This window comes from Phytophthora sojae (genome assembly GCF_000149755.1).
Source record: "Phytophthora sojae unplaced genomic scaffold PHYSOscaffold_3, whole genome shotgun sequence".
Classification (NCBI taxonomy): Eukaryota; Oomycota; class Peronosporomycetes; order Peronosporales; family Peronosporaceae; genus Phytophthora; species Phytophthora sojae.
In genome coordinates this window covers 7,173,651-7,201,390 of record NW_009258117.1, presented here as the reverse complement: position 1 = coordinate 7,201,390, position 27,740 = coordinate 7,173,651, and the positions used below count along the sequence as shown (strand labels likewise).

At 56.3% G+C, this 27,740-nt stretch overlaps 12 protein-coding genes across 12 annotated transcripts; 7 read left to right on the top strand and 5 right to left on the bottom strand.

The window, feature by feature from the left end:
• Positions 1 to 203: 203 nt before the first annotated feature.
• On the bottom strand, positions 204 to 2,475 carry PHYSODRAFT_329512 (hypothetical protein; the record flags this gene model as incomplete). The annotated part of the gene is made up of 3 exons (XM_009526001.1): positions 204 to 2,090; positions 2,173 to 2,317; positions 2,399 to 2,475. The coding sequence occupies 3 exons, from the start codon at positions 2,473 to 2,475 to the stop codon at positions 204 to 206; spliced, it is 2,109 nt and encodes a 702-aa protein (XP_009524296.1).
• A 651-nt stretch (positions 2,476 to 3,126) lies between these two features.
• Positions 3,127 to 4,952, top strand: PHYSODRAFT_496984 (hypothetical protein; the record flags this gene model as incomplete). Its single annotated transcript, XM_009526000.1, has 2 exons — positions 3,127 to 3,462; positions 4,410 to 4,952. 2 exons carry the CDS (start codon positions 3,127 to 3,129, stop codon positions 4,950 to 4,952), a joined length of 879 nt encoding a protein of 292 aa, XP_009524295.1.
• A 3,660-nt stretch (positions 4,953 to 8,612) lies between these two features.
• Positions 8,613 to 9,966, bottom strand: PHYSODRAFT_329508 (hypothetical protein; the record flags this gene model as incomplete). Its single annotated transcript, XM_009525999.1, has 3 exons — positions 8,613 to 9,025; positions 9,093 to 9,201; positions 9,277 to 9,966. The coding sequence occupies 3 exons, from the start codon at positions 9,964 to 9,966 to the stop codon at positions 8,613 to 8,615; spliced, it is 1,212 nt and encodes a 403-aa protein (XP_009524294.1).
• Positions 9,967 to 11,695: 1,729 nt separating this feature from the next.
• PHYSODRAFT_495939 (hypothetical protein) lies at positions 11,696 to 12,010 on the top strand (the record flags this gene model as incomplete). The annotated part of the gene is made up of 1 exon (XM_009525998.1): positions 11,696 to 12,010. A coding segment is annotated over one exon (315 nt), but the record flags the coding sequence as incomplete, so codon positions are not given.
• Positions 12,011 to 14,606: 2,596 nt separating this feature from the next.
• On the top strand, positions 14,607 to 14,780 carry PHYSODRAFT_496479 (hypothetical protein; the record flags this gene model as incomplete). The annotated part of the gene is made up of 1 exon (XM_009525997.1): positions 14,607 to 14,780. The coding sequence occupies one exon, from the start codon at positions 14,607 to 14,609 to the stop codon at positions 14,778 to 14,780; it is 174 nt and encodes a 57-aa protein (XP_009524292.1).
• A 231-nt stretch (positions 14,781 to 15,011) lies between these two features.
• On the top strand, positions 15,012 to 17,844 carry PHYSODRAFT_495507 (hypothetical protein; the record flags this gene model as incomplete). The annotated part of the gene is made up of 4 exons (XM_009525996.1): positions 15,012 to 15,214; positions 15,281 to 15,389; positions 15,459 to 17,727; positions 17,795 to 17,844. The coding sequence occupies 4 exons, from the start codon at positions 15,012 to 15,014 to the stop codon at positions 17,842 to 17,844; spliced, it is 2,631 nt and encodes an 876-aa protein (XP_009524291.1).
• A 954-nt stretch (positions 17,845 to 18,798) lies between these two features.
• PHYSODRAFT_329505 (hypothetical protein) lies at positions 18,799 to 19,559 on the bottom strand (the record flags this gene model as incomplete). Its single annotated transcript, XM_009525995.1, has 3 exons — positions 18,799 to 18,966; positions 19,037 to 19,295; positions 19,336 to 19,559. 3 exons carry the CDS (start codon positions 19,557 to 19,559, stop codon positions 18,799 to 18,801), a joined length of 651 nt encoding a protein of 216 aa, XP_009524290.1.
• A 513-nt stretch (positions 19,560 to 20,072) lies between these two features.
• PHYSODRAFT_497370 (hypothetical protein) lies at positions 20,073 to 22,700 on the top strand (the record flags this gene model as incomplete). The annotated part of the gene is made up of 3 exons (XM_009525994.1): positions 20,073 to 20,285; positions 20,481 to 20,807; positions 21,036 to 22,700. 3 exons carry the CDS (start codon positions 20,073 to 20,075, stop codon positions 22,698 to 22,700), a joined length of 2,205 nt encoding a protein of 734 aa, XP_009524289.1.
• Positions 22,701 to 22,830: 130 nt separating this feature from the next.
• Positions 22,831 to 23,359, bottom strand: PHYSODRAFT_557558 (hypothetical protein; the record flags this gene model as incomplete). Its single annotated transcript, XM_009525993.1, has 1 exon — positions 22,831 to 23,359. One exon carries the CDS (start codon positions 23,357 to 23,359, stop codon positions 22,877 to 22,879), a length of 483 nt encoding a protein of 160 aa, XP_009524288.1. The 3' UTR covers positions 22,831 to 22,876.
• A 680-nt stretch (positions 23,360 to 24,039) lies between these two features.
• PHYSODRAFT_313702 (hypothetical protein) lies at positions 24,040 to 24,747 on the top strand (the record flags this gene model as incomplete). The annotated part of the gene is made up of 2 exons (XM_009525992.1): positions 24,040 to 24,296; positions 24,381 to 24,747. The coding sequence occupies 2 exons, from the start codon at positions 24,040 to 24,042 to the stop codon at positions 24,745 to 24,747; spliced, it is 624 nt and encodes a 207-aa protein (XP_009524287.1).
• A 116-nt stretch (positions 24,748 to 24,863) lies between these two features.
• Positions 24,864 to 25,952, bottom strand: PHYSODRAFT_489459 (hypothetical protein; the record flags this gene model as incomplete). The annotated part of the gene is made up of 1 exon (XM_009525991.1): positions 24,864 to 25,952. One exon carries the CDS (start codon positions 25,950 to 25,952, stop codon positions 24,864 to 24,866), a length of 1,089 nt encoding a protein of 362 aa, XP_009524286.1.
• A 303-nt stretch (positions 25,953 to 26,255) lies between these two features.
• Positions 26,256 to 27,686, top strand: PHYSODRAFT_313700 (hypothetical protein; the record flags this gene model as incomplete). Its single annotated transcript, XM_009525990.1, has 2 exons — positions 26,256 to 26,948; positions 27,060 to 27,686. 2 exons carry the CDS (start codon positions 26,256 to 26,258, stop codon positions 27,684 to 27,686), a joined length of 1,320 nt encoding a protein of 439 aa, XP_009524285.1.
• Positions 27,687 to 27,740: the final 54 nt, after the last annotated feature.

The following is a 27,740-nucleotide window of genomic DNA, read 5'->3' as shown; positions in this document are numbered from 1 at the left end:
CGTGCAGCCTCCCGCTCGGTACCCGGTCAGCATCTGCACCATTGTGCAGATGACCATTAGCTGAAGTCTGCTCCATGAAACAGTGTTCAAGACGCTTGGCGTGCACTCATTGCATCTCTCGAAAAACTCCACAGAAAAGCTCATCCACAAACTCTGTTCGTAGCGTCATGAGTTTATACGACAGTAGTAAATTATATGTTGCGTCAGTACTTTGGTATCGGCGGTCCTCGAATCTTGTTCGCAAGGATGGAGGCTTGGAGGTTCGTCATGACAGCAGTGAGTTGCTCCACTTGAGCCTGAAGGTCTGCGAGCTGCTGTTGTTGCTGCCGATTTTGCTGCGCTTGGGCCAACTGCTGATTGAGCATCTCGTCCTTCTGCCCTTGTCCTCTGTTCGACTTCTTTGGCACTTCGTAGCGAACGCCATCTTCCAGAACTCCAAGCACAGGCTTCTTCATTGCCACGTTTAGGGCAACTACATCTCGTGCCAGTTCATGGATCGCAATTCGTGACGGCGACGGAGGCATCTTCTTTAGTACGGGAACTTCCGGCTCAGGTGCATCTGTAGCATCAGTTACAGGCACAACACGACCTTGGTTGAGGTTCAATCCTGGTGTAGGCTCGGGCCGAGGCTTGGTCACGATCGACAGTCGCCTCATCTTCTCGGCCACGCCCAGTATAATATTCTGCCTTCGAGTCGCTCGAGCCGTCGTCAGAGTATCATTCTCCTCCACCACCTTCTCCTTTTCCACGGCATATTGCCGTTCACGGGTGCTCTTTGCACTCGCCTTCGGCTTCGACTTGGCCACAGCAAGAAGCTGGAGAAACTTATCACGACGAGCTTTCGGCGTCAGAGCCTTCTCGAGTCGAACGATTGCCTGCGCGTGTGACTGCAGAGCTTCGGCCTCGGCCGCATCCCACACCTCGGCGTACGTCGTGGCCATCATGGCGATGAGGATGTTGAGCAGCACCACGACAGCGCTCAACAGGTGAACCAGCAGCAGAAAATTGCTCGTGTACCAGGTGTACCCGGTGGCCTGCTTAAAGTTGTCGTATGTGAGCTGGCCGTAGAGCATGAGGTAAACCGTAATGAAAGAGCTGGTGAACGTCTCGTACCCAGCAGTTCCGCGCAGCAGAAGGTAGAACGCGCCACTGAAGCCGAGCAGGAAGACGGAATACAGCAGGAAGAAACGATAAATATCCTTCACCATGTGGACCATCATGGCGATTATCAGACCGCTGTCCCGGGACATCTGCAGGAACTGCAGCAGGTTGATCCACAAGCACACAATAATGAGAGCGAGCACGCTGTTTCGCGCCTGCTGGGTCAAGTCAGAGAATGCGACGAACTCGAGCGGGATCGAGCAGATGATGGCCCCGTACGCCAGCACCCCGATCCAGTTCCAGAAGGACGCAAAGTATCTTCGCGCGCCCTCGCCCCGACACTCGGCCCGTTCGACATGGAGCAGCAGGAAGATACTGAGCAGCCACGACACGAAGCGCAGCGCGGCCACCATCTTGTCCATGCTCGAGTTGAGGTGGATCCAGTTCGGGCTGCCCCACACCGTCGGGATGAAGTAGCTCGTCACCAGCAGCGTGTACGCCGCGAGCTCTCGACGGAACATGGCGCGCGCGAAGCTGTGCCACTTCGCGTGCAGTATCATGCGCATCAATCGATGCGACAGAATCGCGTGGGCCGCAGAGCTCTCGGCCACCAGCGCCAGCGCCGTATCACCCACAGGCACTGTCGGCTCTCCATAGATGACCCTCAGATCCGTGTACTTGACAGCCTCGTACCCCTTGTGCGAGTGGTTGAGCACCGTCGCGAACGCGTCCAGGTAGTCGATCACTGCGCCGGGGGCCTTCTCCAGCATGAAGGCGAAGAAGTCTCCGTCGTAGCGCCTCGGCCACGTCCCGGGCTGGCGGAGCAGCCACCTGACCATCTCCTCGTTGCCCACCTCCACCGCCGCATGCAGCGGGGTCACGTCTCCACAAGGCAGGTCCGGGATGGCCCCTGCGTCCAGCAGCGCTTGACACACTGCAAACTGTCCTTCCTGCGCGGCCTCCAGCAATGGCGTCCACTCGGAATCATCCTGCAAAGATAACACAACGACATCAAGGAATCAGCTGACGACGCAGCTCGGGTAGCCACCGGAATTTCTAGTTCTACGTTACGCGGACGTCGGGCGGCACCCCGGCGGCGAGTAAGTCGCGCACTATCTGCTCCGAGTGCTTCCAGCCAGCCACCACGTGCAGCAGCGTGGATCCGTCGTCTCTCCGCCGCACTAACGGTGCATCGCGCGCGGTCTGCGGCTCCACGCTGGCCGAATGACACAAAATCCACCATTAGTCGGGGCCATTCATGTGGCCAGCAGAGGAGGGCACAACCACCACCACCTACAGAATCTGGGCCACGAGGTCGTCGAAGGCCGCGTCGGCCAGCAAGCTCCAGGCCGAGCTCGAACTCTCCGTAGTCATGGAGCAAAGCTTCCCATCGCTGCGCAGCGATAGCCGCGGGTGGTCACGTAACATGTAACACCCTGCGATGTGCGCGAAAAAGCAACCAGCAAAGCGTGCGTCGCTTGGGAATAAAACTATATAGGTTCAACTCAATAGTTAACAGTCATGTTTCCAGAGCTGATGCTATCGACTTACTCAGGATATGCAGTCCCGACAAGTAAAAGCACGAACCTAAAACGTATTTAAGAGAAACTTAATACGAACATAAGGCAAGGGGTATAAAACCGGATAAAACCAGCTGGTATAATACAGAAATGAAAGTCGAAGCGGCGTCGCAGAAACTGCCGGGCGTTACTTCAACACGATAAGCCATGGGTTCCCGGGGTGGCATCGCACCGAACCGGCCCATGCTCGCTCATTCTACGATCGGAGACCTCTCCACCACTGCTAATAAACTCCATGGAGCTGCTGGACCTTTCGCCCGCCGTGCTGGCCGCGTGCGCGCGCTTCGACGCCGACAACGACCTGGTGCTGCAGCACGTCAACTCGTTCCTGGACTGGTCGCCCAAGTGGAGCCTCATGCGCGCGGCGCTGGCCGGCCACCTGCACCTGGTGCAGCGGCTGAGCCGGCGCAACCCCAGGAAGTTCCAGCGCTGCTGCCAGGAGGCCATGGACTCGGCCGCCGAGTTCGGCCACCTCGAGGTCGTGCAGTGGCTGCACGAGAACCGCAAGGAAGGGTGCACGACGGACGCCATGGACATGGCGGCCAGCAACGGCCACTCGCAGGTCGTGCAGTGGCTGCAGACCAACAGGAAGGAGGGGTGCACCTCCAACGCCATGGACTTCGCGGCCCAGCACGGCCACTTGAAGGTGGTGCAGTGGCTGCACTTCAACCGCAAGGAGGGGGCCACGCACTACGCCATCGACAACGCCGCGTCCTACGGCCACCTCGAGGTAATCCAGTGGCTGCACGCCAACAGACACGAGGGTTGCTCGCAGTCGGCGGTGGTGAACGCCATCAACGCAGGACACGAAGACGTCGCCAGGTGGCTGGTGGCCAACCGCAAGAGCGACTGCATCGGCAAGCTGGGTTTTGTGGAGTACCTGGCACGGCGCGGGTACTGGGACGTGACCGCCTTGGTTGACAAGCACCCGTACCTCCAGGAGCTCATGGACGAGCTGGTGCTCACCGACGACGAGGAGGAAGTACGAGAGGCCGAGACGATCGACTTCTTGCGGTGGTGAGAGCGGCTAATGCTAATGCTAAGCTAAGCTAAGCGCTCGCGAGTGGGGCGCACGTATTCAGTAGACTAGGTAGACTAGGTAGACTAGGTAAGGATAGATACTCTAACAACAATCAAAACCGCGTTGACAAATGGCATGAAGCTTCCTGTAGGACCTAGAGTCCGGAACGTAGGCGACAGCTTCGTGGCCTGCATTTGCCCGCGGGCCGGACCTCAAGACTTGAGTCAAGTCTCCCATGTCACTCCCTCCCTGCATCAACTTCGCTGGGATGGATTTGCTACTGAAGCTGTCCACAGTCACCATCGTGGTGGCCGGGATCTTTGAACGCAGGGTCGACCATTCCTCCCCCCACGCGCGCCTAAGTTCCTCGCGGTCGCGGCCCAGTCGCTCTGGGATGGCGGCCGGCATTTGCGAACACGGAAGCGCTGTCGCATCGCATCGAGCCCATGGCGATCATCTCTCCGTCTGTATACGCCGTGTGTCGGGCGCACGACGCCGACAACGAGCTGGTGCTGGCGCTGGTACAGCAGTTCTACGATGTCACTGCCAGTTGGTCGCTGGCAGATGCTGCGGATCACGGCCACCTGGATCTGGCCAAGTCGTTGAGCGCGACGGCGTCAGCCGGGGCCGTCTCGGACGCGCTGGACTTTGCAGCGGAGGCGGGGGAGCTTCGAGTCGTGCAATGGCTACATGCCAACCGCGGCGAGCACTGCTCCGTGGACGCCATGGACCTGGCCGCAGCTAATGGCCACCTCGAGATGGTGCAGTGGCTGGCCGAGCACCGATCGGAGGGCTGCACGACGGACGCCATGGACCTTGCGACCGCCCACGGATTCCTGGCCGTGGTCAAGTGGCTACATTGTTATCGCGAGGAAGGATGCACGCTGGCCGCTATGGACGCGGCTGCTGCTAATGGACACCTTGATGTGGTCAAGTGGCTGCACTCACACCGGGACGAAGGCTGCACGAAGAACGCCCTAGTCGACGCGTGCCTTGCTGGCCATTGCAGTGTGGCCAAGTGGCTCATGCAGTTTCGGTCAGAAGGCAGCGACACTGCTGCAATCAACGCTGCGACGCAGGGAGGTCATGATGAATTGGTGCAATGGCTCGTGGATCACGCGTTTCTGCGAGACTGCTACAGCTACCCTCCACATTGGAAGAGTGTGTCGATGTACTATGAACTGGAGAGCGAAGGCAGTGACGGCGAGAGTGGTGGCGAGGTGGAAGAGTACCCCGTGTTTTTTGCGTGAAATATGTAGCGGATTGAGATCGACGTTGGCCATTGTTGTGCACGTTGAAGTGCACATTGAGGTGAGCGTTGGGAGTTGTGTGGGACCCCACCGCATACGCGTTGAGAGTGAGACTATCGCCGAGGTGGAGAAACGAGCTGTGAGCCGTCTACAAATACACGAGTACTATATCGGATACGCCTCACTGGTATTAGCGGTACTCTTAAGTGATGGATTGTGGCGTTCTGAACAGAGGTCGGAAAATAAAATATCATAATGTATTTTGGTTTTGGAGTCGCAGTAATAATCATTGCAATACAGGCTCAGCCAATAATACAGTATTTTCCCAATTATTGGCAATAAATATATACGGGGGTTTTGTAGTAAGCTTAGTTTTTGTATTGGCGAAAGTGTTGATATTGTATTGGGACAATTTTCCATTGTACGGGAGCACCCTAAAGCAATAATATATTATTCCGTGCTAAAAATGCCGTAACTATTGTATTGATATTATTTTTTCCAACCCCTGGTTCTGAAGGCTAGTAAAACGCCCGAGAAAGTAATCGCGAACCCTTTTTCATAAACAAACGGGATGAAGCGAACCGGAACACTTACCTCAACCAAGACTGAGTCAATATACACCCGCACGGTCAGGGGCGAGAAGGCATTGCCCAAGAATTGACATCCAGTGCCATAATCTCCGTGAAACTGAAGCCATTCACTCACAAGCAAAATGCGATGAAGCAAGCAGATAGATCTACCAGCTCTCACTGCTAAATGCTTCCAACGCAGGCAGGCGAAGGTCACATCTGCTTGGTTTGGCCCGAAGATCACTTTCCAATTCACCAATTCCTTCCTGCAAGCCTCCAAGTCTCTTCCTGCCAAGCAACCTCTTCAAGCATGGTGGAACCCGACCTCTCCAGCGTTGATTCCCTGCTTTCGGGCGGGGTTGTCGCCATGCACGAATGCGTGGCCACGACAATGGAGAAGGCGCTGGGGAGACCCATTCCCGAGGTGGAGATCTGTTTCCATGACTTGCGGATCTCCGCGCGTCTACCGCTGGCCAAGCCAGGATCGGAAGGACCCCACGTTCCCACGATTTGGACGCAAGTGACTCGCGGTGTGATGAAGTGCTTCTCGCATCAAGAGACCGCAGAGAAGTGGGGTCTCGGGTGTATTCAAGCCAACCCGTATCACGCTGGTACTGGGCCAACCCGGGTCGGGCAAGTCTTCACTGCTCAAGATCCTCAGCGGTCGATTCCCAATGGACAAAACCATCGACGTCACCGGAGAGATCACGTACAACGGCAGACCCCGAGCCGAGCTGCTGCCCCGCCTGCCTCGGTTTGTCGGCTACACCAACCAGAAGTACGATCACCAGCCGCAGCTCACCGTGCAGGAGACGTTCGAGTTCGCGCACGAATGTTGCGAAGGGTCTGAACCGGAGCCGTGGATTGTGAAGGCGATGAAGGAGTTGGCAGGCGAGAGGCACGAAAACGCGGTGAAGGTCATGACTGCGCTGCACAAATTCGCGGCGGATCTACGCATCCGAACCCTTGGACTCACTCGATGCAAGGACACAATGGTCGGGAATGCCATGATCCGCGGGGTTTCCGGGGGCGAACGAAAGCGCGTCACGACTGGAGAAATGACGTTCGGCCACAAGAGAGTCGTGTTGCTGGACGAGATCAGCACGGGCCTAGACGCGGCCACCACGTTCGACATTGTCAACTCGCTCAAGAGTTTAGCGAGGAGCTTCAAGTGCAACGTCGTGGTGTCTCTCTTGCAGCCGCCACCTAAGGTCTTCAACGTGTTCGACGACGTGTTGATCCTCAATAGCGGTCGCATTATGTGCCATGGCCCGCGAAACCAAGTGCAGGAGTACTTCGAACGCATGGGATTCCAGTGTCCTCCGCGCAAAGACGTCGCCGACTTCCTGCTCGACCTCGGAACGGACAAGCAGCACGTCTACGTGAGTGAAAGTCACAAGGACACTCGAGTTCCATTCAACTCGGCGGATTTCGCTGAGCGCTTCCGACAGTCCGACATTTATCAGAAGACGCGGGAGTACCTGCAGACTGCACGTCAACCGACTTCTACAGGTACCGAGGATTCGGATCCACTGCAAGACCCAAGATTGTTCCGTCAGTCGCTCCTGGAAGACCTGATGACAGTGCTGCGCAGACAAGTGCGGATCTCGCTGCGTGACAAGATCTTCCTACTGGGTCGAGCCTTCGTGGTGGTCGTGATGGGGTTGCTGTACGGCTCAACGTTCTGGCAGATGGACGACGCCAACAGCCAACTCGTCCTCTTTTTAATAACGTTGAGGTGTATTGAGTTACTGGCCTTGTGTCCGAACTTCTAATCCCCAGCCAACTCGTCCTCGGTCTGCTCTTCTCGTACGTTGTTCCTCTCCATGGGCCAGGCAGCCCAGCTTCCGACGTTTATGGAGTCCCGCAGTGTCTTCTACAAGCAACGAGGCGCCAACTTCTTCCGTTCACTGGCGTACGTGTTGGCCAGCTCTGTGACGCAGATCCCGCTGGCCATTGTGGACACGGTGATCTTCGGCTCGGTCGTCTACTGGATGGGCGGCTACGTCGTGCTCGCAGACCGCTACTTCTCCTTCCTGTGCACGCTTTTCCTGTGCCAGACCTGGTTCACCAGCTTCTTCTTCTTCATTTCAGCTGCTTCCCCGAGTATCACCATCGTGCACGGCGCGTGGATACTGGAACCAAGTCCGAACGGCAACTGTGTTTTTCGAAAGAAATCCGAGTGCTTTCGAAGAGCACTCGGAGACGCTACAATGCCTAGAAATGCACGACTCCGTCCTTCTTCTCGTACTCGTCCGCGCCCTCATCGCTCTCCTCCTCGTCCATCTCCTCGTCCTCTTCGTCCTCGCGTTGCGCCGCCGCCTTCTTCTCCCAATACCTCGCTTTTCGCCTCTGGCGGGCTTTTTCGAGGCACTCCTCACCCACCCCCGTCCTTCAAGGACTTGGCCTTTGCGGAGTTCCCGCATTGGCTGCACAAGCCGGGTCGGCGTGGACGCTGCTGTCGGATCCCGTGCGAGGCGTTGAAGTCCAGCTTGGCTGGACTCGGACTCGGCACCAGCCACACATTGAGTAGAGACCGCCGCCCTTCTCCCGTGGTTTAGTCGCGCATGGCAAGTGGCAGTGGCAACACTGCCCGGGCGTCTTCTGTCTCTTGGTGCCGAGTGCGGCGCGCATGGCTGAGCACCTCTCCTTGCTTTCTTGTGCGCGTTTGCGGCATAGGTCGCACTTACTGTAGAACCCACCGCCGGCCTTTTCAGGCTTTTCAGCGCAATTTCGCTTGAGGCACGTCACGCACTTCCCACTGGGAAGTTCCCAGGCTCTCTCGACTGGATAGCCTCGTTTCGGTTCGCCGCGTCCGTGGCCCTGCATTCAGCGCAGCTGGAGTGCTTGTCGCTTGCAGGTTTCTTCTTGTTGCAGCGGCCGCACCTGCCGCTCTCCTTTCTGTGATGATACTGGAATTGATTCTTGCGCTGGTGACGATGTGAACCACCCCAGTACACGCTTACATGTATCCATGATTCAGCGTACGAACATTTCCTCAAGGGGCTTGTGTCATGCTGCTTTAGCGGTTGTGTTCGAGTTTACGGCGGCAACTCCGTTCGCGTCAACGCGGTGGGGCTCGACAGGTGAATCAATCCAGTGTACGAGAAGCGTCCATCCGCTGCAGGCTGCGCTTGTCTGTTGCCCCCGACCAGCACGCGGTGCACGTGCTTTCACCCTCGGCGAGAGCTCCAGTCCTGCAATTCACACAGATGCCGGCCAGCTTCAGCCTGATGTAATCGGCCGCGTTGGCCTTGCGGGCCTTCTCCTTCTTCTCTTCCTCGATGATGGCGCCCCCTTTCTCGTCCACGAACTCCCCGAGAACCAGCTCTTCGGGCGCGAGCTCCTCGCTAACCAGCTCTTCGGGGGCGAATCCCTCGCTGGCCTGGGCGGCCGCCAGCTGCTTAGCGGCCGTGGTGAGGGCCTCCTGCTCACTGACCCACTCGTCGTCGATCTCCATGAACAGGGCCTCCTTGGCCTGTGACTCTTCGAGATCATTCCGAACTACATAGCGAATCGAGCAAACAGGTTAACAACAGTGCACAAACAAAGAGTTAACATCACAAGTTACCTGCATCAAACATGAAGTGGTAGGTGATGCTCTCATAGGACAGGTTTAATCCTTGGAAGGAAGGGTTGACGGATCCACTCGACGACATGACATCGTCCACAATAATCAACTGCAATAACAGAGTTAACACAAGACAACCAAGGCAACTTTAAGAGAGAGCATTACTTGCCTTGATGTGTTGAACCTTGCTCCGCTTCTTCGCCACGAGGATCCTGATCTGGGCCCCTTTCTTCTGCTCGGCCAGCAGCTTCTTCACGAGCGGCAGCTCGAACGTTGCCATCGTCTGCCTCCAGTCGAGCATGAGCGTGATGTCAACCCCCAACTTCAGCAGCACCAAGAGGCGCCCCAGCACCCCGAGGTCTGTCAATGAGAACGCCTCGATGCGCAGCGTGTGTCGCGGTAGCTGGAATTGGTACATATAGTCCGGGCAGAACTGGGTTTTTTTACGCGAGTAGTCCGTCCGTTCAGGCGGCAGCGCCTCAACCTTCTTGTAAATGGAGTAGAATGTAGACGGCTTGATGTCGAGCCAGAGGGCGCACTGCGTCAGATCCGGCTTCTTGGCGAGCAGCTTCTGGAGCTCCATGTTGACCCGGATGGGCTCGTGCTTGGGCTCCGGGGCGGGCCCGCTCTTGCTCCATGGCTCGCCCTTCACGTACTTCTCGTAGATCTTCCGCACTGTGCGGTAGTCGCGAGTCGGTTGCAGATGAGCGGCCACTTCCTTGAAGTCGCGCGGCGTGGGGGCCCGCTCGGCGCGGATGAGGGGCATGAGCTTCCGGGTGATTTTCAGGTGCTCCGCCGGAAGGACGGGGGGGGCGCGAACGGCACGCGCGTCTTCTTGCTGGGCCGCTTGCCCGACCCTGCGCTTGCCAGCCATCTTTGCGCTCCAGGGAAAATTCGATCCACATTCGGCGAGTACAGCCTCAAGTTGTCCGGGTTACCGACTGACGAAGCGTGGATCTACTTCGGCTGGCTCTACTTCGTCTGCGGATACGTCGTACTCGCCGCGAATTTCGTACTCGAATACAAGCGCTACGAGAGTCCCGAAAGCACCACGTTAGTTCAGGCCGATATCAACGCGAAAGAGGGACCTCCAGCCAACTCTCCTAAGGTCAGTGCTGCTCCACGCGAGGATGTTCTAGTCCAAGTGATGAGGCCGAGAGCGCGCGCCCCGCCCGTGACCTTGGCTTTCCACGATCTGTGGTACTCGGTGCCCATGCCCGGAGGCAAGAAAGGTGAGGACATCGACCTTCTCCAAGGCGTCTCTGGGTTTGCTCGACCAGGAACAATGACGGCGCTCATGGGGTCTTCGGGGGCAGGCAAGACGACACTCATGGATGTTATCGCGGGCAGGAAGACCGGCGGTAAAATTCGCGGCAAGATACTGCTCAATGGTTATCCGGCGACCGACCTCGCCATTCGAAGGTGCACGGGCTACTGCGAGCAAATGGACATCCACTCGGAGTCGGCAACGATTCGGGAGACTCTCGTGTTCTCCGCCATGTTGCGGCAGGATTCCTCTGTCCCTATACCGGAGAAGATGGAGTCGGTGGGCGAGTGTATCGCGCTGCTGGAGCTGGGGCCATCGCCGATAAGATCATCCGTGGGTCCTCCACCGAGCAAATGAAGCGCCTGACTATCGGCGTGGAGCTCGTGGCGCAGCCCAGCATCATCTTCATGGACGAACCCACCAGCGGATTGGATGCTCGCTCGGCCAAGCTCATCATGAACGGCGTCCGGAAAATCGCCGACTCCGGCCGAACGATCGTGTGCACCATCCACCAGCCAAGCTCCGAGGTCTTCAGCTTCTTCGACTCGCTGCTGCTGCTTCGTCGTGGAGGACGAATGGTGTTTTTCGGTGAACTGGGAAAGGAGTCGGCCAACCTCATCAACTACTTCGAAGCTGCTCCAGACGTGACGCCGATTGGGCCGGGATACAACCCCGCTACGTGGATGCTGGAGTGTATCGGAGCGAGAGTCGGCAGCGGATCCAGCAATGGCTTTGACTTCGCTGAATATTTCCTCAAGAGTGAGCTAAAGACGCTGCTAGACGTCAATCTGAACCAAGACGGAGTTCTTCGACCGGCCGCTAACACCCCAGAGCTGAAATTTACGCACCAGTTCGCCTCTCGCCCTGTGACGCAGTTCAAGCGCCAACGCTTCATCCACATGTACTGGCGCACGCCGACGTACAATCTCACTCGACTGATGATCCGCATGATGCTCGGAGCTCTGCTGGGCGTAATTTACCAGGCCACCGACTACTCGACGTTCACCGGTATCAACGCAGGCGTCGGGCTCGTGTTCATCAGCACGGTATTCCTCGGTATCATCGGCTTCAACAGCGTCATGCCGGTGGCGGCCGAAGAACGCACCGCCTTCTACCGTGAACGCTCGTGCGAAAGTTACCACGCGCTGTGGTATTTTATCGCCGGCACGCTGGTCGAGATCCCGTACGTTATGCTCTCGTCGTTCTGCTTCTGCGTCATTTTCTTCCCGAGCGTCGGCTTCAGCGGCTTCACCACGTTCATCTACTACTGGCTGGTGCTCTCCCTCAACGCGCTGCTCTTCGTGTACTTCGGCCAGCTCCTGGTGTTCGCACTCCCCCAACCGGGTACAAGTGGATCTACTACATCTCGCCGCCCACGTACAGCATCGCGGCCCTCGTGGCTCTGATCTTCGCTGACTGCCCGGGAGGAAGCACCGATGGTCTCAGCTGCCAGACCGTCAAGAATGCCCCACCAACCATGGGTAACATTACGCTCAAGCAGTACGTCGAACATGCCTTCAACATGAAGCACGAACTGATCCTGAGGAACGTCCTCGTGCTAATCGCGCTGATCGTGGCCTTCCGGCTTCTCGCGCTTCTCTCGCTGCGCTACATCAGCCACCTCAAGCGCTACAACCACGAAAAGAAGTAGAATATCGTAGTTTTCTTTAACTTGGTCAACTTTTAGCAGCATTTCGCAATTTCTTGCGATCTTTCGGGAACCGTCGCGGTTTTCAGAGTATCGAAGTATCTATCTATTGTGCCGAATGCGTTTGCTGCTGCATGTCCTCTTCTGTCTGTATTCGTGGCTGCAAGTTGTTTCGTGTTGGCGGCAATGGACCTGGAGCGCCAACATCTCCAGCCCCGCAGCTCGACGAGGCCACTCGTTCGTGACGTACGACAACCAGTTGGTAGTTTTCGGGGGTCGAACGGAAGACACGACCAAGACCCACGTCCCCAAGACGTACGAGATCACGCGGGTCAATGGATCGCTGGAGTTTCTGTCGTACGAGGACAAAATCGCATACCCTACGGACTCAACGGAGGTGCCGGTCGCGGTCTTCTTCAACGACGTCTGGAGCTACGACATCAGTAAGTTCTGAGCATTGGTACAGTACGTATTGCTACATTTTGAGCTAACTTTTGATGTTTCTGCTGCTAGACTGTACCAGATTCGCTGACAATGGCTGTGTGGACAGTGGGTGGGTGGTTCTGGATGAAGGGGCTGAGTGGGGAGGCTGTAAGATGGTCCTGGGTGCGTCGGTGTGCACACATCCGTCCGAGCGGTGGATGCACAGCGCCGAGGTGTTTAGCGACAACACAATGGCCATCTACGGAGGATTCGGACCAATGTGCGATGACTACTGCGACGATTTGTGGCTCTACGACTTCTCCGACGGATCGTGGACCGAGATGATCGCGCTGGGGAGTAGCCGACACGGCCCCGGGAAGAGATTCAAGTACTCGAGCGTCGTTCTGGACGACAAGTTGTACGTTTTCGGTGGGTTTCGACTCTGGCAGGGGTTCGCTCATGAGAACAGTGAGGAGAACGACTGGAGTGACGTCTCTCAGTTCCCTTTGGGCGGATATCTCAACGATCTCTGGGTCTATGACAAGGTCACGAATGCCTGGACGAATATTACCGAGAAGGTAGAATGCCCCACCGATCCGAAGATCCTCGCGGATGCACTGCTGAATGAGATTGAAGTAGAATGCGTGGTGACGTGGCCGTCAGGACGTGCTGGGCACACGTCTGTGGTGTTCGACAACGCTATCTTCATCCACGGGGGCTACCGCACGTTCTTCCCCTACCCAACCACAACGAGTGCCGGTGCAGGACGAGGAACGCTCACCACTCGTGAAGTTGGCTTTACGCCGTTCCCAGCGCACCCGTACTACTTGAACGACATGTGGAAATACAACCTGAGCACTGAAGTTTGGTCGCGGGTTCTAGCAGTCAGCGATGCGATCCCTGAGCCAAGAGTCGACCACAGTCTCATCGTCGCCAACAACGTCTTCCTATTGTTCGGAGGCTACATCTCCAACTACTACTACGACGATACATGGCAATACAACGCGAGTACGTCGGCGACTGGCAAAATATTGTGAATTACGAGGCAATTGACACGTTTTGTGGCTGTAGGCGCTAATCGTTGGGTCAAGCAGCATTCGTTTGTGTATCCAATCTACCCGGACTCGTGCACCGACGATCTCGAGACACGACGGCTGCCTTACAGCGGAAACTACGCCGCGTACGTGGCTACCAGCTCAGATAACAACACGGACGATTACTACTTTATCGCAGAAACCCACTACGGCACGAAAACGGTAAGTTCGTCGCATATTTCGGCTAAAAAAATGAAAAAAAAAAAGCTCACGAATCCATTGACTACAGTTCTCCGTGTACGCAGAGCCGACTCGAGGAACAACACAACAGCCTGTTCTCGTCCAGCAAGCGCGACGTCAAGCTCCTGGGTGGGATGGCTGTCGACATCGTCAAGACGGACGGGAGGATCTACCTGCCGAACTGCAATGGGAACACCCCTCTCAACGCTCCGGCCACATGAGCGTCTACCACGAAGGTTTCGACAAGGTTTTCGTCTTTGGGGGCTACGGCTATGAGCGCGCGGAGAAGTACCAAGACGCCGTGACGTTTGCCGCTGCCTCCCTCGGAGATCTGTGGCAGTACGACCTCAACAACTGCATCAAGAACTGCTCGCTGCACGGCAAGTGTCTGGCTGGGAACTGCCGCTGCGACGACGGCTACTACGGCGAGGACTGCTCCAACTCGTCGTGTCCCGGTTCGTACTGCGCCTACGACGACGCCCACCAGACGCAGATCTGCGACCACTGCTGCTTCTCGGGCTTCGAGCACACGAGCAACGACTCGTACGTGGAGAACGTGCAGAAGTTCCCGTGCACGGCCGACAACGTCCGCTACTCGAACGGAGTCTGCGACGGCTTCGGCAAGTGCATCTGCAAGCCGCCGTTCATCGGGGACGACTGCTCCATCCGCAACTGCGGGTTCAATTGTTCAGGTCACGGCTACTGCTCCGTCGAGTTCCCCAACTCGCGGTGCATGTGCGACGAAGGCTGGTACGGCAAGTACTGCGACGCGCGTGAGTATCTATGGACTCCTCGATATTGAGATCAGCATACTAACCATTACTTTTTTGCCGACAGAAATGTGCCTGAACAACTGCTCGTACCCGAACGGCGAGTGCGTGAACGGCAGTTGCTACTGCTCGATGGTGTACGAGCCCTACAACAACACGCTCGAGTACTTCCCGTTGATGGGCGAGGACTGCTCCTTCCTCATCCCATTCGCAGGAGCAACACGACCCACATCGACGATCACCTTCATCATAACCGTGCTCGTAGCAGTGTTGTTGGCTCTCAGCTTTAGCGTCGGAGACGACTGAACTTGGTTCAATATCGTATTGAATTTCCCTGTCTTCCTTCCATCGCCATGCAGTCAGACTTTCGGTCTTCAACCGAGCCGAAGTCGCGTCGTTTCGCTGGCGACTCGTCACAACTGCCCCAACGCCCCGCGATCCCGTTGCGGCTGCTCGCTCGACAGGAAGCTCCTCCTAGGATAGACAGACAGACAGCAGAGCTCCATTGCGGTGTGTGTTGGTCTTGGACGTCTGGAAATGGCAGGCTATGGGGGCGGCTACGGCCAGTCGAGGCACGGACTCATGGTGGAGGAGGAGGACGACGAGGATCTGTACGAGGGCTTCAACTTCAGCATCGACCTGGCGCCTCCGCAGACGGCGGCTACCACCAACTACATGTCGTCGTCCTACGGAGCGCCGGCCTCGAGAGGGGGCTACAACCCGCCAGGAACCGCGTTCAGGTAGGATACTACCCCCGGTTGGTGGATAATCGAGTAATCCTGACTGAAAGTTGAGTTTTGTACTAGAGCTCCACCTTCACAAATGGGCCGACAGATCCCAGGCTCCAGGATGGGCACGGCCCAACAATCCGGTGAAGCGAGACCCATGACATCCGTCTCCGGTGCAGGATTCTCAGTAAGTTTTGAGCTCCTTGATCTGCTACAACCTCCATTTTTTTCTCTAACGTTATTTTATTTTTCCTAGTCAAATCCACGCACTGCGTCAGGTCAGCGGATGTTTGACCCCATGGGGGAAGCGCGAAAATCTGGAGCGGCGCCTGCATTAGTGGAGAAGACGGAGAATTCACCGAAGGAAGTGGCCAAAGAGCTGGAGCGTACCGTGAACTCGCTCATTGAACAGTCTGCCGAGTTGATCTCCAAGGAGCAGTACGAGGAGGCGCTGCACTTGGCCAAAGACGCGGGACGCAAGGAGCGCGCGTTCAACAAGCACTGCGAGCTCAACGGACTGGCGGACATGCTCAACATCGACCTGACGTACGCCGTCTTCTTCAACCTGGCCAACGCATATCACTTGAATGGACTATGGAAAGAGGCCATCCAGTCGTACACTCCGATAGTCAAGAACAAACAATACGCCCAGGGCGGCCGGTTGCGCGTGAATATGGGTAACATCTACTTCGAGCAGCAGCAGTACCCGACCGCCATTCGGATGTATCGCATGGCGCTGGACCAGATCCCGAACACGAGCAAGGAGGTGCGCTACAAGATCAAGCGCAACATCGGCGCGGCGCAGATCAAGTTGGGCCATTATCAGGATGCGGCCGCTACGTTCGAGGACGTCATGGAGGGCAACGCGGACTTCCAGTCGGGCTTTAATCTCATCATCTGCTACTACGCTATCGGCGAGCACGAGAAGATGCGGCGAGGCTTCACGAACCTCATCACGATCCCGATGGAGGGCATGTCGGATGAGGACGAAGAGGAGTCCGGGCTCGCCAACGAGTCCAAGCACAGTGACGACGACCACACGTCGTCCAAGGAGCACCTCCATTCACTCAAGACCGACGGACTGAAGGCCGAGATCCGGGCCAGGAGGAAGAAGGCCATGGAGTACATTCTAGTGGCTGCGAAGCTCTGCGCGCCTGCACTGGACAAGAAGGACTGGTTGGCGGGCTTTACGTGGGTCATCGACGCGTTGAAGCAGGAGAACCACGAGAGTTTGGCCAGCGAGATGGAGATCTGTAAGGCGCATTGGTTCCTGAAAGAAAAGGAGTTCGACAAGGCCATTGAAGTTCTCAAAGCGTTCGAGAAGAAAGACCCGGCCCACAAGGCCATGGCAGCAACGAACCTCAGTTACCTGTACTTTGTGGAGGGCGACACAGCTCAGGCGGACAAGTACGCGTCGTTGGCGGTGCGACACCAGCGCTACAACGCCAAGGCACTCGTCAATAAGGGCAACTGCCTGTACGTTAAAAACGAGTGTGAACGTGCCAAAGAGCTGTTCCTCGAGGCGATTGGAGTCGAAGCGGACTGTATCGAAGCCATCTACAATCTCGGTCTGGTGAATATCAAAATGAGCGTGCTAAATGAAGCTCTCCAGGCGTTCGAGAAGCTGCACAGCATCGTCCCTACGAACGCAGAAGTACTGTATCAGATCGCAAACTTACACGATATCATGGGCAACTACCGACAGGCGGCGAAATGGTTCAACATCTTGTTGTCATGCTTCGGAGGGAGTGACAAGCGTGATCGCAACGCCAAGAACGTCGCGGATCCCGGCGTATTGGCTCGACTGGGCCAGATTTTCAACAAGGACGACGACGAGACGCAGGCTTTCCACTACCACCTCGAATCCTACCGATACTTCCCCATCAACTTGGACGTCATCTCCTGGCTTGGCGTATGGTACGTCAAGAGCGAACTCTATGAGAAGGCCATCCAATTCTTCGAGCGCGCGAGTCAGATTCAGCCGAACGAGGTCAAGTGGCGACTTATGGTCACGAGCTGTTATCGACGCATGGGTGCCTACCAGAAGGCCATGGTGCTCTACGAGCAGATACACCAAGACTACCCGGAGAACCTCGAGTGCTTACGGTACCTCGTGGCTATTTGTAAGGATTTGGGCCAGCGCTGCGACGGATTCCAGGCCAAGCTGGCCAAACTTGAACGCGACAACGCGATGAACACCAAGATGCCCCCGCAACAGCAGCCACCCCCGCAGTCTTTAGGTAATGGCCACTCATCGAGGAATTCGAACGCGGATGATGACGACCCACGGGCGCCCCCTTCCTACCAGCGACAACCTCAAGAGATCCAGTATCAGCGACAGGATAGCGGGCGAGCACTGCAGTCTTCAAGTTATGGGAATGGCAACAGTGCCCCGGACTCGCGGACACGAGACAACGAAGATAACGACCGCAGCGAGTACGTCGCGCCACCTCAGATGCAGATGGCTCGGACGATGGCAAGGGCACCGCAGCCTCAGACGACGGCGCGACCGAGCAAGCAAGACGGTAAGTTACGAACATAGTGCGTTTCTGGTGTAGGTGTTTGCCTAACTTTGTTTTATCTTGGTTGCAGACACGGACGAATGGGGAGACGCGGACGTGGGGAACCTCTTAGGAGACTAAACATTCTTCGATTGGTTTGTGCTAGGTGAAAAGATCTTGACCGTAATGGCAAACACGAACTATTCGAACTGGAAACGGGCAATCAACGATTACGAAAAAATTGCTAATACCCCCAGCGAGTTGACGGTAAAGTGCTAAATGGTGACGATAACGCCCTAGTCCGCTTGCTAGTGCGAGCGACGCATCTCCTCGGCATTCGGAGTTCGGGTCCGACGGTTGTCTTGGTAATACATGGACACATCGATAGTGTATGCGGCTTCAGCTTCAGCTTCAGGGACTACATGGGTTTCGCGGAGACCTTCCTCCATCAGACCTTCCTCCAGCAGCCGATCCAGGTCGGCTCGCAAAGTCGAGAAGTCGAGTCCGTCATGCAGATTGTCTCGGTACAAGTCACTCTCATCTTGCATGGCGACTTCGACGTTCACGGTGGGAGGGGTGTTTGTTGGAGTGTTTGAAGGGGGCGACGGTGGAAGACTGCGTTGCGCGTTGATCGGTGCCGCGTTAGAGCGAGACAGAGCGTAGGCGAGCATGATAGGGGTGGAGGTGGTGGTTGTGAATCTTGCACGGGAAATTCGGAAGTGCGTTGAATGGGCATATCGGTGAATCTGATTGATAGTGACTACTTCAGCTATACGAGAGACCGAGATGACAAGTTGACTTGGATGCCCCATTTTGCCAGTTTAACGTCAATCTTCATCATTACTTCTTGAATCACGGAAAGATAGTATCGACACGTTTTGTTTCGATAAAGGATTACAATATAGATAGCAATTAGCGAGGGAGCAAGTAAATGCGAGTACCAGCTACGGACCTGCCCATTAAAGTCGATCTCGGCGGCTAAATAAATTCCACACGGCTGACAAGGACACGAAGCGTGGGCAAGTGCATCTTTAGTTTATAGAAAAAATTCCCAACCTCCTATTGAACCTGTTGGTGTACGCAGACTTCTAGCCATCACTGTTTCGGGATAACAGCGTTTATGGAGCTGCGCAGCTCCGTCAAATTGAGCGCGACCTCATCACCTTCGTGTTTTTGGAGAGCGTCCGGCAGATCTACACCAAAGTAGAGCGCGCACAACGGGAAGCAGACTTCATGATCGCGCCCAAAGTCGAAGTCCACGACCTCTGAAACATAGTGGTGCGTTTCGACGCCTTTGTAGTCGATTCTAACTTTGCGTTAATGATCCGCCTACGGATAAGCCCGACCTGTAGACCGATGGCAATCTGCACAGTCCATCCAGCGTTGCAGTCTTTCGGTACGTCCCCGGAGGAGCCCCCGCTGGGATGAGGCACTGATCTGGAGCTTGAAGTCGATCACCGACGTCGTATCTCGCACCTCCGCCAGCTCTTAGCGTCCGCATGAGGCGAGCGGCTGGAGCCATGAGCACTATTTGCTCTCGAATGAGATCGACGACCTCATTCGCTGCAATAGTGTGCACAATTGTCGGCAGACTGCACACCACAACACTTCCTCTAGTTATATCAAACCCACTCCTCTTGCTCTTGAGGATGGAAGGGCAGCCCGGCCCCGCTCTTCCTGACCCATCGATTCAAGTCTTGGCGGGTAACTGATTCACACACGACAATTGGAGTGCAGTCTGTATCCTCCTCGGCTGACAGTGAACAGCATTTCGTGGATTTGAGGTCGTCTTGGAGTCTCTTTTCCAGGTCGGGCAGTGCACGCATGAAGTCAAGATCAAGGCTGGCTGCGGCCATGGCTCCGTTTTCAGAAGTCGAGCCGCAGACCCTGGTCTTCGCTTGACGAGTAGAATGGAACACTGAAGTAGACGGGATAGCTGAGCGTTCGGTGGATGGATGACTCTGATTGACATCACGCATCCAAGTCTAATCTTTTTTCCTATTGTTTCGTACTTCAAAGTAATGGTCAAGTTGAAGCTGTCATACAAAATCGTTGTCCACCAATCACACAGTACCCTACTGAGAGCACTCCGATGGCCCAGAGCGACGTAAATGTGTATGTCTTTCAAAGCCTCTCATAAGTTTAGCTGTTGAATCATGCTGTAAATCATCCACCGCCCGGCGGGTAATACGGTAGGTATATCGACCGCGACGCGATAGGACCCAAAAATAACGACGGCGAATGGTTTCAAAGATTCCAGACAGCAAAACTCAATCATTCGTGCACCCACTCCACATCCAGCAGCGTCAGTTTCCGACTTCCCCAGTACGCGGCGCACACTCACTCACTTACTCACTCACTCACTCACGATGGCTGCGCGCGCACCCTGGAGCGGCTGGGCCTTCGTCTTCGGCGTCGTGCTGCTCTTCTTCTCGGTCTACCGCGTGTCGACGCTCACGAGCCTCATCACAATGTACGGCACGCTCAAGGACTGTTCGCTGGACGTGGAGATCGGGGCGTTGATCCTCGGGGCGCTGCAAGACTCGGTCTGCGCCACGTACCTCTGCACCGCGCTCTGGATCGTCGACTACTGGCTCCGGCAGCGTCGACTGCGCTGCCAACAACTCGGCCGAGTCGACTCCAATGTCAACGGTGTCATTGACGTGGAAGACGTCCAGAAGCCCCTGGACCTCCGACAGCGTCGGCAGCAGCAACGACAACACCCACAAGCTGAAGGGGCCCCTGCTGACGCTGTCGGAACTGTCGGCGTAGTCCAGAACCCCCTGGATCTCAGAGTACGCCGACAACAGCGGGTCGCTAGAGTTGTTCGGTTTGTGACGTCGCTAGTGTTGTTCGTGTTCATGGCCGCGCCGTTTGTCGCCGATCTGCTGCTCGTGCGGATCCGGGACATGCGCTTCAACTTCAGCCTGGTGGAGATGGCCATCCACGAGTCCAAGGATGTGGGCGCGGCGGAGATTTCGAGCGCCGAGATCAACCAGGCGTATGTCAGTGGGGCGCTGGCGGCGATCACTGCCACGGTCTTCGCTGCGGTACGAGCAACTAACGACTGGGCGGACCTGACGAGGTGGAGTCCGACGACGGCAGTGATCCAGGCGGTCGAGGCCCGACTCCAGCGGAGGCTGAAGAGCGCGGGCGATTCCAAGGAGAGGAGTCTGGAGGAGGGGGTGAGTGAGACCATTGCGTTCCTCGGATCAACGATAACCAGCGACAAGGCGGTGGCTGAAGATGAAGGCGACGAGAAATTGGTCGGTATGGTGGCGGTCAAGCCCCAGCAGAATGGGGTCAAGTATTGCAGCGGTCGTGTTGGAGAGATCGTCGTGGCTGGGACCAACTGCTGCAGTCGTCGAGTTGGAGGGGTCATCGCCGCGTTGGTGGTTTTGCCCATACTTGTGCTGGCGTTGAGTCAGGCGAGCTCGGCGCTGGTGGCGTACGCTGGACTAAATGCAACGCTGAACGAGCTCTTCACGCACGCGCTGTTTGTCTCGTCACAAGGATTCGTGCCACTTATCGCTGATGGCAACATTGCATCGGCTGAGACGTATATTCATACGGCGACGGAGGAGTATGAGCTGTTTGAAGAGGACTCGTTGTATCGACGCACGACGGGTTTCCATGGACCCCTCGCGTTCGACGTCAAGGTGGAGAAAGACAGCCCTCCCAATGTGCTGGTCGTGGCGGTGGAGTCGTTCCGGTTTCACGACTCGCACTACCTTGTGGGGGACGACGATCCGTCGAACCTGTTCAGGGGTAGCAACATCACGGTCACGCCCAACTTCGACAGGTGGGCGAAGCGCGGAGTAGCGTTCACCAATATGTGGTCCAGTTGGCGCACGAGTCGTTCCGTGGAGAGTCTGCTCTTCGCGCAGGTGCCGTACGATAGCGTGGCGGACTCGGGCATGACTGGAGGCAAGGTGAAATACGAGCTGAACGGCCTGCCGCAGTTCTTCAAGGCGAAGGGCTACGACTCGTACTTCACGACCGGTTGCAAGACCGACTACGACGACTGGGACACATTCCTGCCTTCGCACGGCTTCGATACCGTGTTGAGTCGGGATGAAATGGTTCAGCTGGCGGAGAGCAACCTCGGCATCATGCCTGACCAGTGGCTGGGCAAGGAGCACCGCGGGTTCCACTGGGGAGTGCACGACGACCTCAGCTTCCAGCTCCTCGGCGACCTCATGGTGAACCAGACCAAGGCGCAGAAGGAGCGCATGGCCAAGGGAGAAGCCAAGAAGCCTCTCTTCATCACGCACTACACCATCTCCAGCCACGGGCCGTTCAAAGAGCGCCCGAGATGGTACGCGGAGCTCGAAAAGCCCGACTTCTCGGCGCTCTATGACGGCATGGAGTTCGCGGACTTCATCAAGGATTACCTCGAGATTCGCTACTTCTCGGACCTGGAGCTCGGCAAGTTCTTGGACCGCATGTCTGCCGCGGGCGTGCTGGAAGACACCATCGTCGTGGTGGTGGGCGACCACGGCCACGCTCCTGAGGTTGGGAGCTACATCCCAGAGGCGCGTGACGTGTCCGTCCATCACGTACCAGGGATGCTGGTGGCTGAGGGCCGACTGGGCGACGCGGCTGGGACGAAGATCGAGGACGCCTCGGAGCAGTACGATATCCTCAACACGCTGGCCGACATTGTGGGCGTGCCGGAGGGAGGCTTTCTGCAGGACGGAGTGGGCCGCTCGCTCAAGCGCCAAGTCAAGTTTGGCGAGCGCGCGGTGTACAGCAACAACCCGAGTCGGAAGATGTCGGTCATCCGCGGCACCGAACGCCTGCGCTACGACCGCGCGGCGAGCTCCGTGCTACTCCACGACGCCAGAGCCGACCACGACATGCACGTGGATCTGTTCCCAGCGCTCCCAGCGGAAGAGCAGGCGGAGTGGAACAAGTGGCGCGACAATGGCCGACAACTCACCGAGTACTACACGAAGCGATGGGACAAGAGGTGTCTGTTTGCAGGGAAGTGCTAATGTGCAGCACTGCAACCGCAAGAGCAACTTGACCATCGTGATCAAGTTGAAGTTGCCATACAAAAGTCTAATCAAACTATATTTTGACAAAACGGGCGTACAACGGATTTAAGACCAATCATGCCATTTTGACCAATCGATGTCTTTTATGAGGACAGAATCTTATAATCTGCGATTTAAGCGAACAGGAGCGCAATTCCGGTCGCTAGGGCGAACATGGAGGTCGCCGACTCCACCACTGAGCTGTCTGCTCCAGACGTAGTAGTGGTGGTGGTAGAGGTGCAGTTGATGTTAGCCCACAGCGACGCGTCGGACGTCTTGTCCTTGAGAGACGGGTGTGAGACGCCAGTTGTCCAGCGAGGAGTGGCCCCCGTCGACCATTCACAGCACGGATCACCAAGTTCCTGTCCATTGGTTTGGCCGTCTCCGTCCGTGTCGGCCTGGCACAACTCGACGGTCCACTTCTTGCCAGCCTTTTCGAAGGCTTCGCCGAAGTCGTTAGTCGACTCGTCCTTCCCCGTACCGTCAGGGTGCCCGATGGCTGCGTAGCCCTCGACATTGGCGCCGTTGGGGATCCAGCTGACGAACTTTTTGCTTCCCTCAGCAGTCGACCCGAGGACCACCAGGGCACCAAGGAGTACGAACGAAGCAGACACCATGATCGTTTCTTGAGTAACTGGGACGTAAGACTGGGTAGTGTCGCTTGCTCGAGGCTCGAGGCTCGAGGCTTTAGGGAATGAGCAATGAAAGCTGTCAGCCGAAGCTGCTACGGCATAAGAGCTGAGGGAATGTACACTATTTCCAGCGAGCTGCGATCGGGCTCAGCACAATCCGAACTCTTCTTGCCGCAATGGCTCCCTTTCCGTCTTATCCCACGTTCTATTGCCGAGTCCGCATCGGCACTGGCGACTTAAAGGTCAGTCCCACGCGGCCAACAACCGCCACATGTGTGTTATCATCGGATATCTCGTAGATGTTGGGGAGAGCTCAACGCGATAGCTGCAGATAGCCCCTGCACCTTGCAGGGAAATATTGAGCAGCAATAGCCATTAAACACGGTGCACTGGGACCGATAAAGCCTTGGAGGTATCTCGGCTCGCAATGAGCACATTTGCTGTCTGCGCACCAGGTTTCCTTGATCGATCTCTTCATTGGATGCATGCTAGTGAGTGAACTCTTGACTGATCAAGTTGAAGTTGCCTTACGAAAACCAAAGCAAAATTTATATTGACAAAATGGGAGTAAATTTATTTTCAACCAATCAGGAAACTGGTAACTATTTTATCCAATCGATGTCCTGAATCAAAATAACACCCACTGGGTAGTACCCAGCGCCAACATGGAGGCCACGGCGGTTGTGTCTTCGAGCGTCGCTGCGGCTTCCCCACGCGGCGAAGCATCATTAGCAATAGACGATGATGAGCTCCTGCTTGCTCCCGACTATGCTGCTGCTTCCCGCGGTTCTGGAGGCTCTAGGGGTGCCACAATCGACGCTGCAGTGCACCGCTTCCCGTTCTGCATCGTGTGGTCTCCCATCCCCATTCTCACGTGGTTCCTGCCCTTCATCGGCCACTTAGGCCTCGCCGACAGTAAAGGGTGAGGTCTTAGCTTCAATATGAGCAGCTTGTCAGTGGTATTGGGGCTATATTGACGAAGTTACTGTCTATTCTATTCGTGCAGGGTCATCTTCGACTTTGCTGGGCCTTACACTATCGGCCGGGACGACTTCGCGTTTGGTGCCCCCACGCGCTACTTGCAGTGCACAGTGGCGCCTGAAGACGTGGCCAAGTGGGACGAGGCTGTGGCTGCAGGCTGCAAGATCTACGAGAAGCGTATGCACAACTTGTGCTGCGACAACTGCCACTCGCACGTGGCGGTGTGTCTGGAGCACGCGGACTACGCCGGCCGCAAGCGGTGGAACATGGTGGAGCTGTGCTTCTGGATGTTCATCCGAGGCAAGTACGTGAGTGTCGCGGGATTCGTCAAGTCCTGGCTTCCTTTCGTGTTCGTGCTGGCGGTCATTGCGATTGTTCGATCCACGGCCTAAGACGCTTCAGGCGCGTGCTGCGAACTATAGGATGGATTACCACGAAGAATTTATGTGAATGAATGCAGGGGAGCCTTGCACTAACACGTCCTATTCCTACGACTTTGTTGTTGCTACTATAGCTCTGAATACAGCACTTCCTCGCTGCGCTTGACGTTGGTATCACCGTAGTGCCGCTTCCAGCTGCGAATTTCATGGCGCTCACTGCCATCAACAGTCCATTCGATCACGCGAGCTCGCCGAGCAAACTTCGCGTCACCATACGCTCGCCCGAAGCCAGCACCACCGCCATAGCAGAGCTGTACACCATCCACTAGACAGCAGTACTCGTTCAGGTGGTCGTGACCCACGAATGCCGCCTTGACCTCGTTCATCTCGGACAGAGTCCGTAGTAAGCGCATGTTCATGCCTTGTCCGTGCACCACCTCGTTCTTCTCGCCATTGCACTCTCCGCCAGAGTTCGTAAACTCTATGAGCGGGATGTGGAAGAACATGAGAGCAGGCAGGACAGTCTTCGAGCTGCTATGCTTCGCTGAGCGTCCGGTTTCCGATAGCTGACGGTAGTAGTCGATCTGACTCGGCTTGATCCAATCGTACTCCGCAAACACGTACGGGAACGTCTTTGTCAGAGCGTGTGCCCCCGAGTCCAGGAAGTACATCCGGAGCACTGAGTCCCCGGCCTCTCCCCAAGGACCTGCAATAGGTGCCGTCACGTTAAGCATGTAGTTGCCAATACCATCGACGTCTTCGGGTCCACTCTCCGTGTACGAGTGGTTCTTCTCTGACACCATTTCCACGATCTTCGCTCTCGGGAAGCCTCCTTCCTCGTCATGGTTCCCGAACACCATCCCGTACGGAATGCCGCGTTCTTCAGCGGTTTTGGTTACAGCGTCAATAGCTCGTTGTTGCAAGCTCGGGGTCCACGCCTGCACGTTGTCTCCAGTGAACGCGATGAAGTCGGGGGCTTCCAGGTCGACTAGCTGCTCGATGAACTCGTAGGTCAGCGCTTCAGAACATTCCGTTCCCGACGGTACACTCTTGCCGCAGCCGACGTTGGGGTCACCAGTGATATGGACGTCGGCTAGCTGAAGGATCTTGAATACCAGCGAGGCATCACTCGAGCTTCTTCGCGCCTGGATCGGCGCCTTCTGTGCCGATGCTAACGCAGTTAGCAGGGTTGAACACCACGCCAATGATAGCCGCATCGTATTAGTAAAAGGAGCTTCTTTGACAGATCACTTGTGAGACCCATTTCTCTCGCCTCCAAACCGCGGTTGGGGATACCAGCCTTAGACAAGATTAATGGAGAGGATAACGGCTCCACTGCCAAGAAAATGTCTCCTGTGGGACGGTAGCACCAACTCCAAAAATGCCGTCGTTTTGAGGACCCAAAGCGTGTAACACGATCTCATGCACAGTCTCACTTTTCTCTTTTTTATGCTTAGTTGTCGATTTCATGGCAGACATTGCTCACTTTGGATCTTCGTGTCTTCCTCGTTGCGGACGAAATGCCAACGCTTCCTCCCCCCAAAGTATTTTGCAGATCCACCACCGCGCTGGAAACAATTCATCAGAGGCTGGATGCCCTGGATGCCGCTGATCTCTCGGCGTTCTACGGTCGTCTTCTGGTACTAACGGGTTTCAGCTGGGCTGTTCGTACCGCGGAGCTTGTGCTCTTCACCTTCACCCGAGATCTTATCGACAGCGACATCGGCATGGGAACCACGGCATTGCAAACACTAGGCATGGGCGAGTTCGTCGGAGCTGCCATTGGAGGACCGCTTTTCGGCTATTTGGCGGACTACCGAGGCCGGCGTTTGGCTCTGTTGCTGGCTATGGCATTGTCGCTGGCAGGGCTGGCACTGTCTGCCATAGCCACCCGCGACTACATCTTGATCATCGCGAGGATTGTTGCGGGAGCTGGGCTAGGTGGAGAGCTGCCGGCAGCAATTGTGCTGGTGCAGGAGCTGTCCCCCAAATCGATGCGAGGTCATCTGGTGGCATGCCTCGAGGCCTTCGGAGGTATTGGGGGGATTGTCGGTGCGGCGCTGGCCTTTGAGTTGGCGCCGCAGTTTGGGTGGAGAAACACGTACTGGATTATCTGTGCCTGCGGATTATACACGGCGGCGCTGCGGTTCGGCATCCCGGAATCTCCTCGGTGGTTGGCGAGTGTGGGGCGTGAGGATGAAGCCCTCAAGGCTGTGAAAAAGCTGGAACAATTGAACCGAGTGCGACCGAACTATGAAAACGCCAAGTTGCAGGATACTTCGATGCAGGTGGTGGTGGAGTCCGTGTCTTCGATGGCTAAAGAGCCCTCTACGTTTGACAAGCCCGTGCATACACTGGCGCTTTGGACACTGTGGTCGGCGATGACTTTATCGTCGTATGCGTTGGGCGTGTACGTTCCGACGCTTATTAGCATGTCAGGATTCAACATGTACGAGGGCTGGGTCGGGATTGTGTTGCTGCATGGATCGCAAATTGTTGGTTGCATCCTGGCTTCAAGGCTATTGAGAGCGCGTGGTCACAAGCAAGCTCTGGCTTGCTTTGCGACGCTGGTGTCGATTGTCGCGATCATCTTGAGCTACGCGCCGTGGAACTGTGCTGCGGTAGTGGTGGGCACTTGCTCCGTGTCTCTCCTGCTGGCGGGTGCGTGGAGTTGCGTACTTGCCTACAGCCCCAGCAACTACCGAACTGCCGTGCGCGCTCGTGGGGTGTCGTATGCTTTCGGCTTTAGTCGCCTTGCTGCTGCTGGAGGACTGCTGCTCTACCCTCACATGTTCAATGTGTGGCTGATGTCGGTGTCTTCTATCATCTGGGTCTTCACGGGGTTGCTGGCTGCCACGGTGTTGGGTTTTGTAGTTCCGTGGGGGTTCAACGCACCGAATTATGGATATTGCTCCATACACGAGGCCCCCCAGCTTGAAATTGACCCGTAGAAAACTCCACGCACTTCTTCCGGGCTTCCTGTGCATTGAAGACGAATTCGTTTA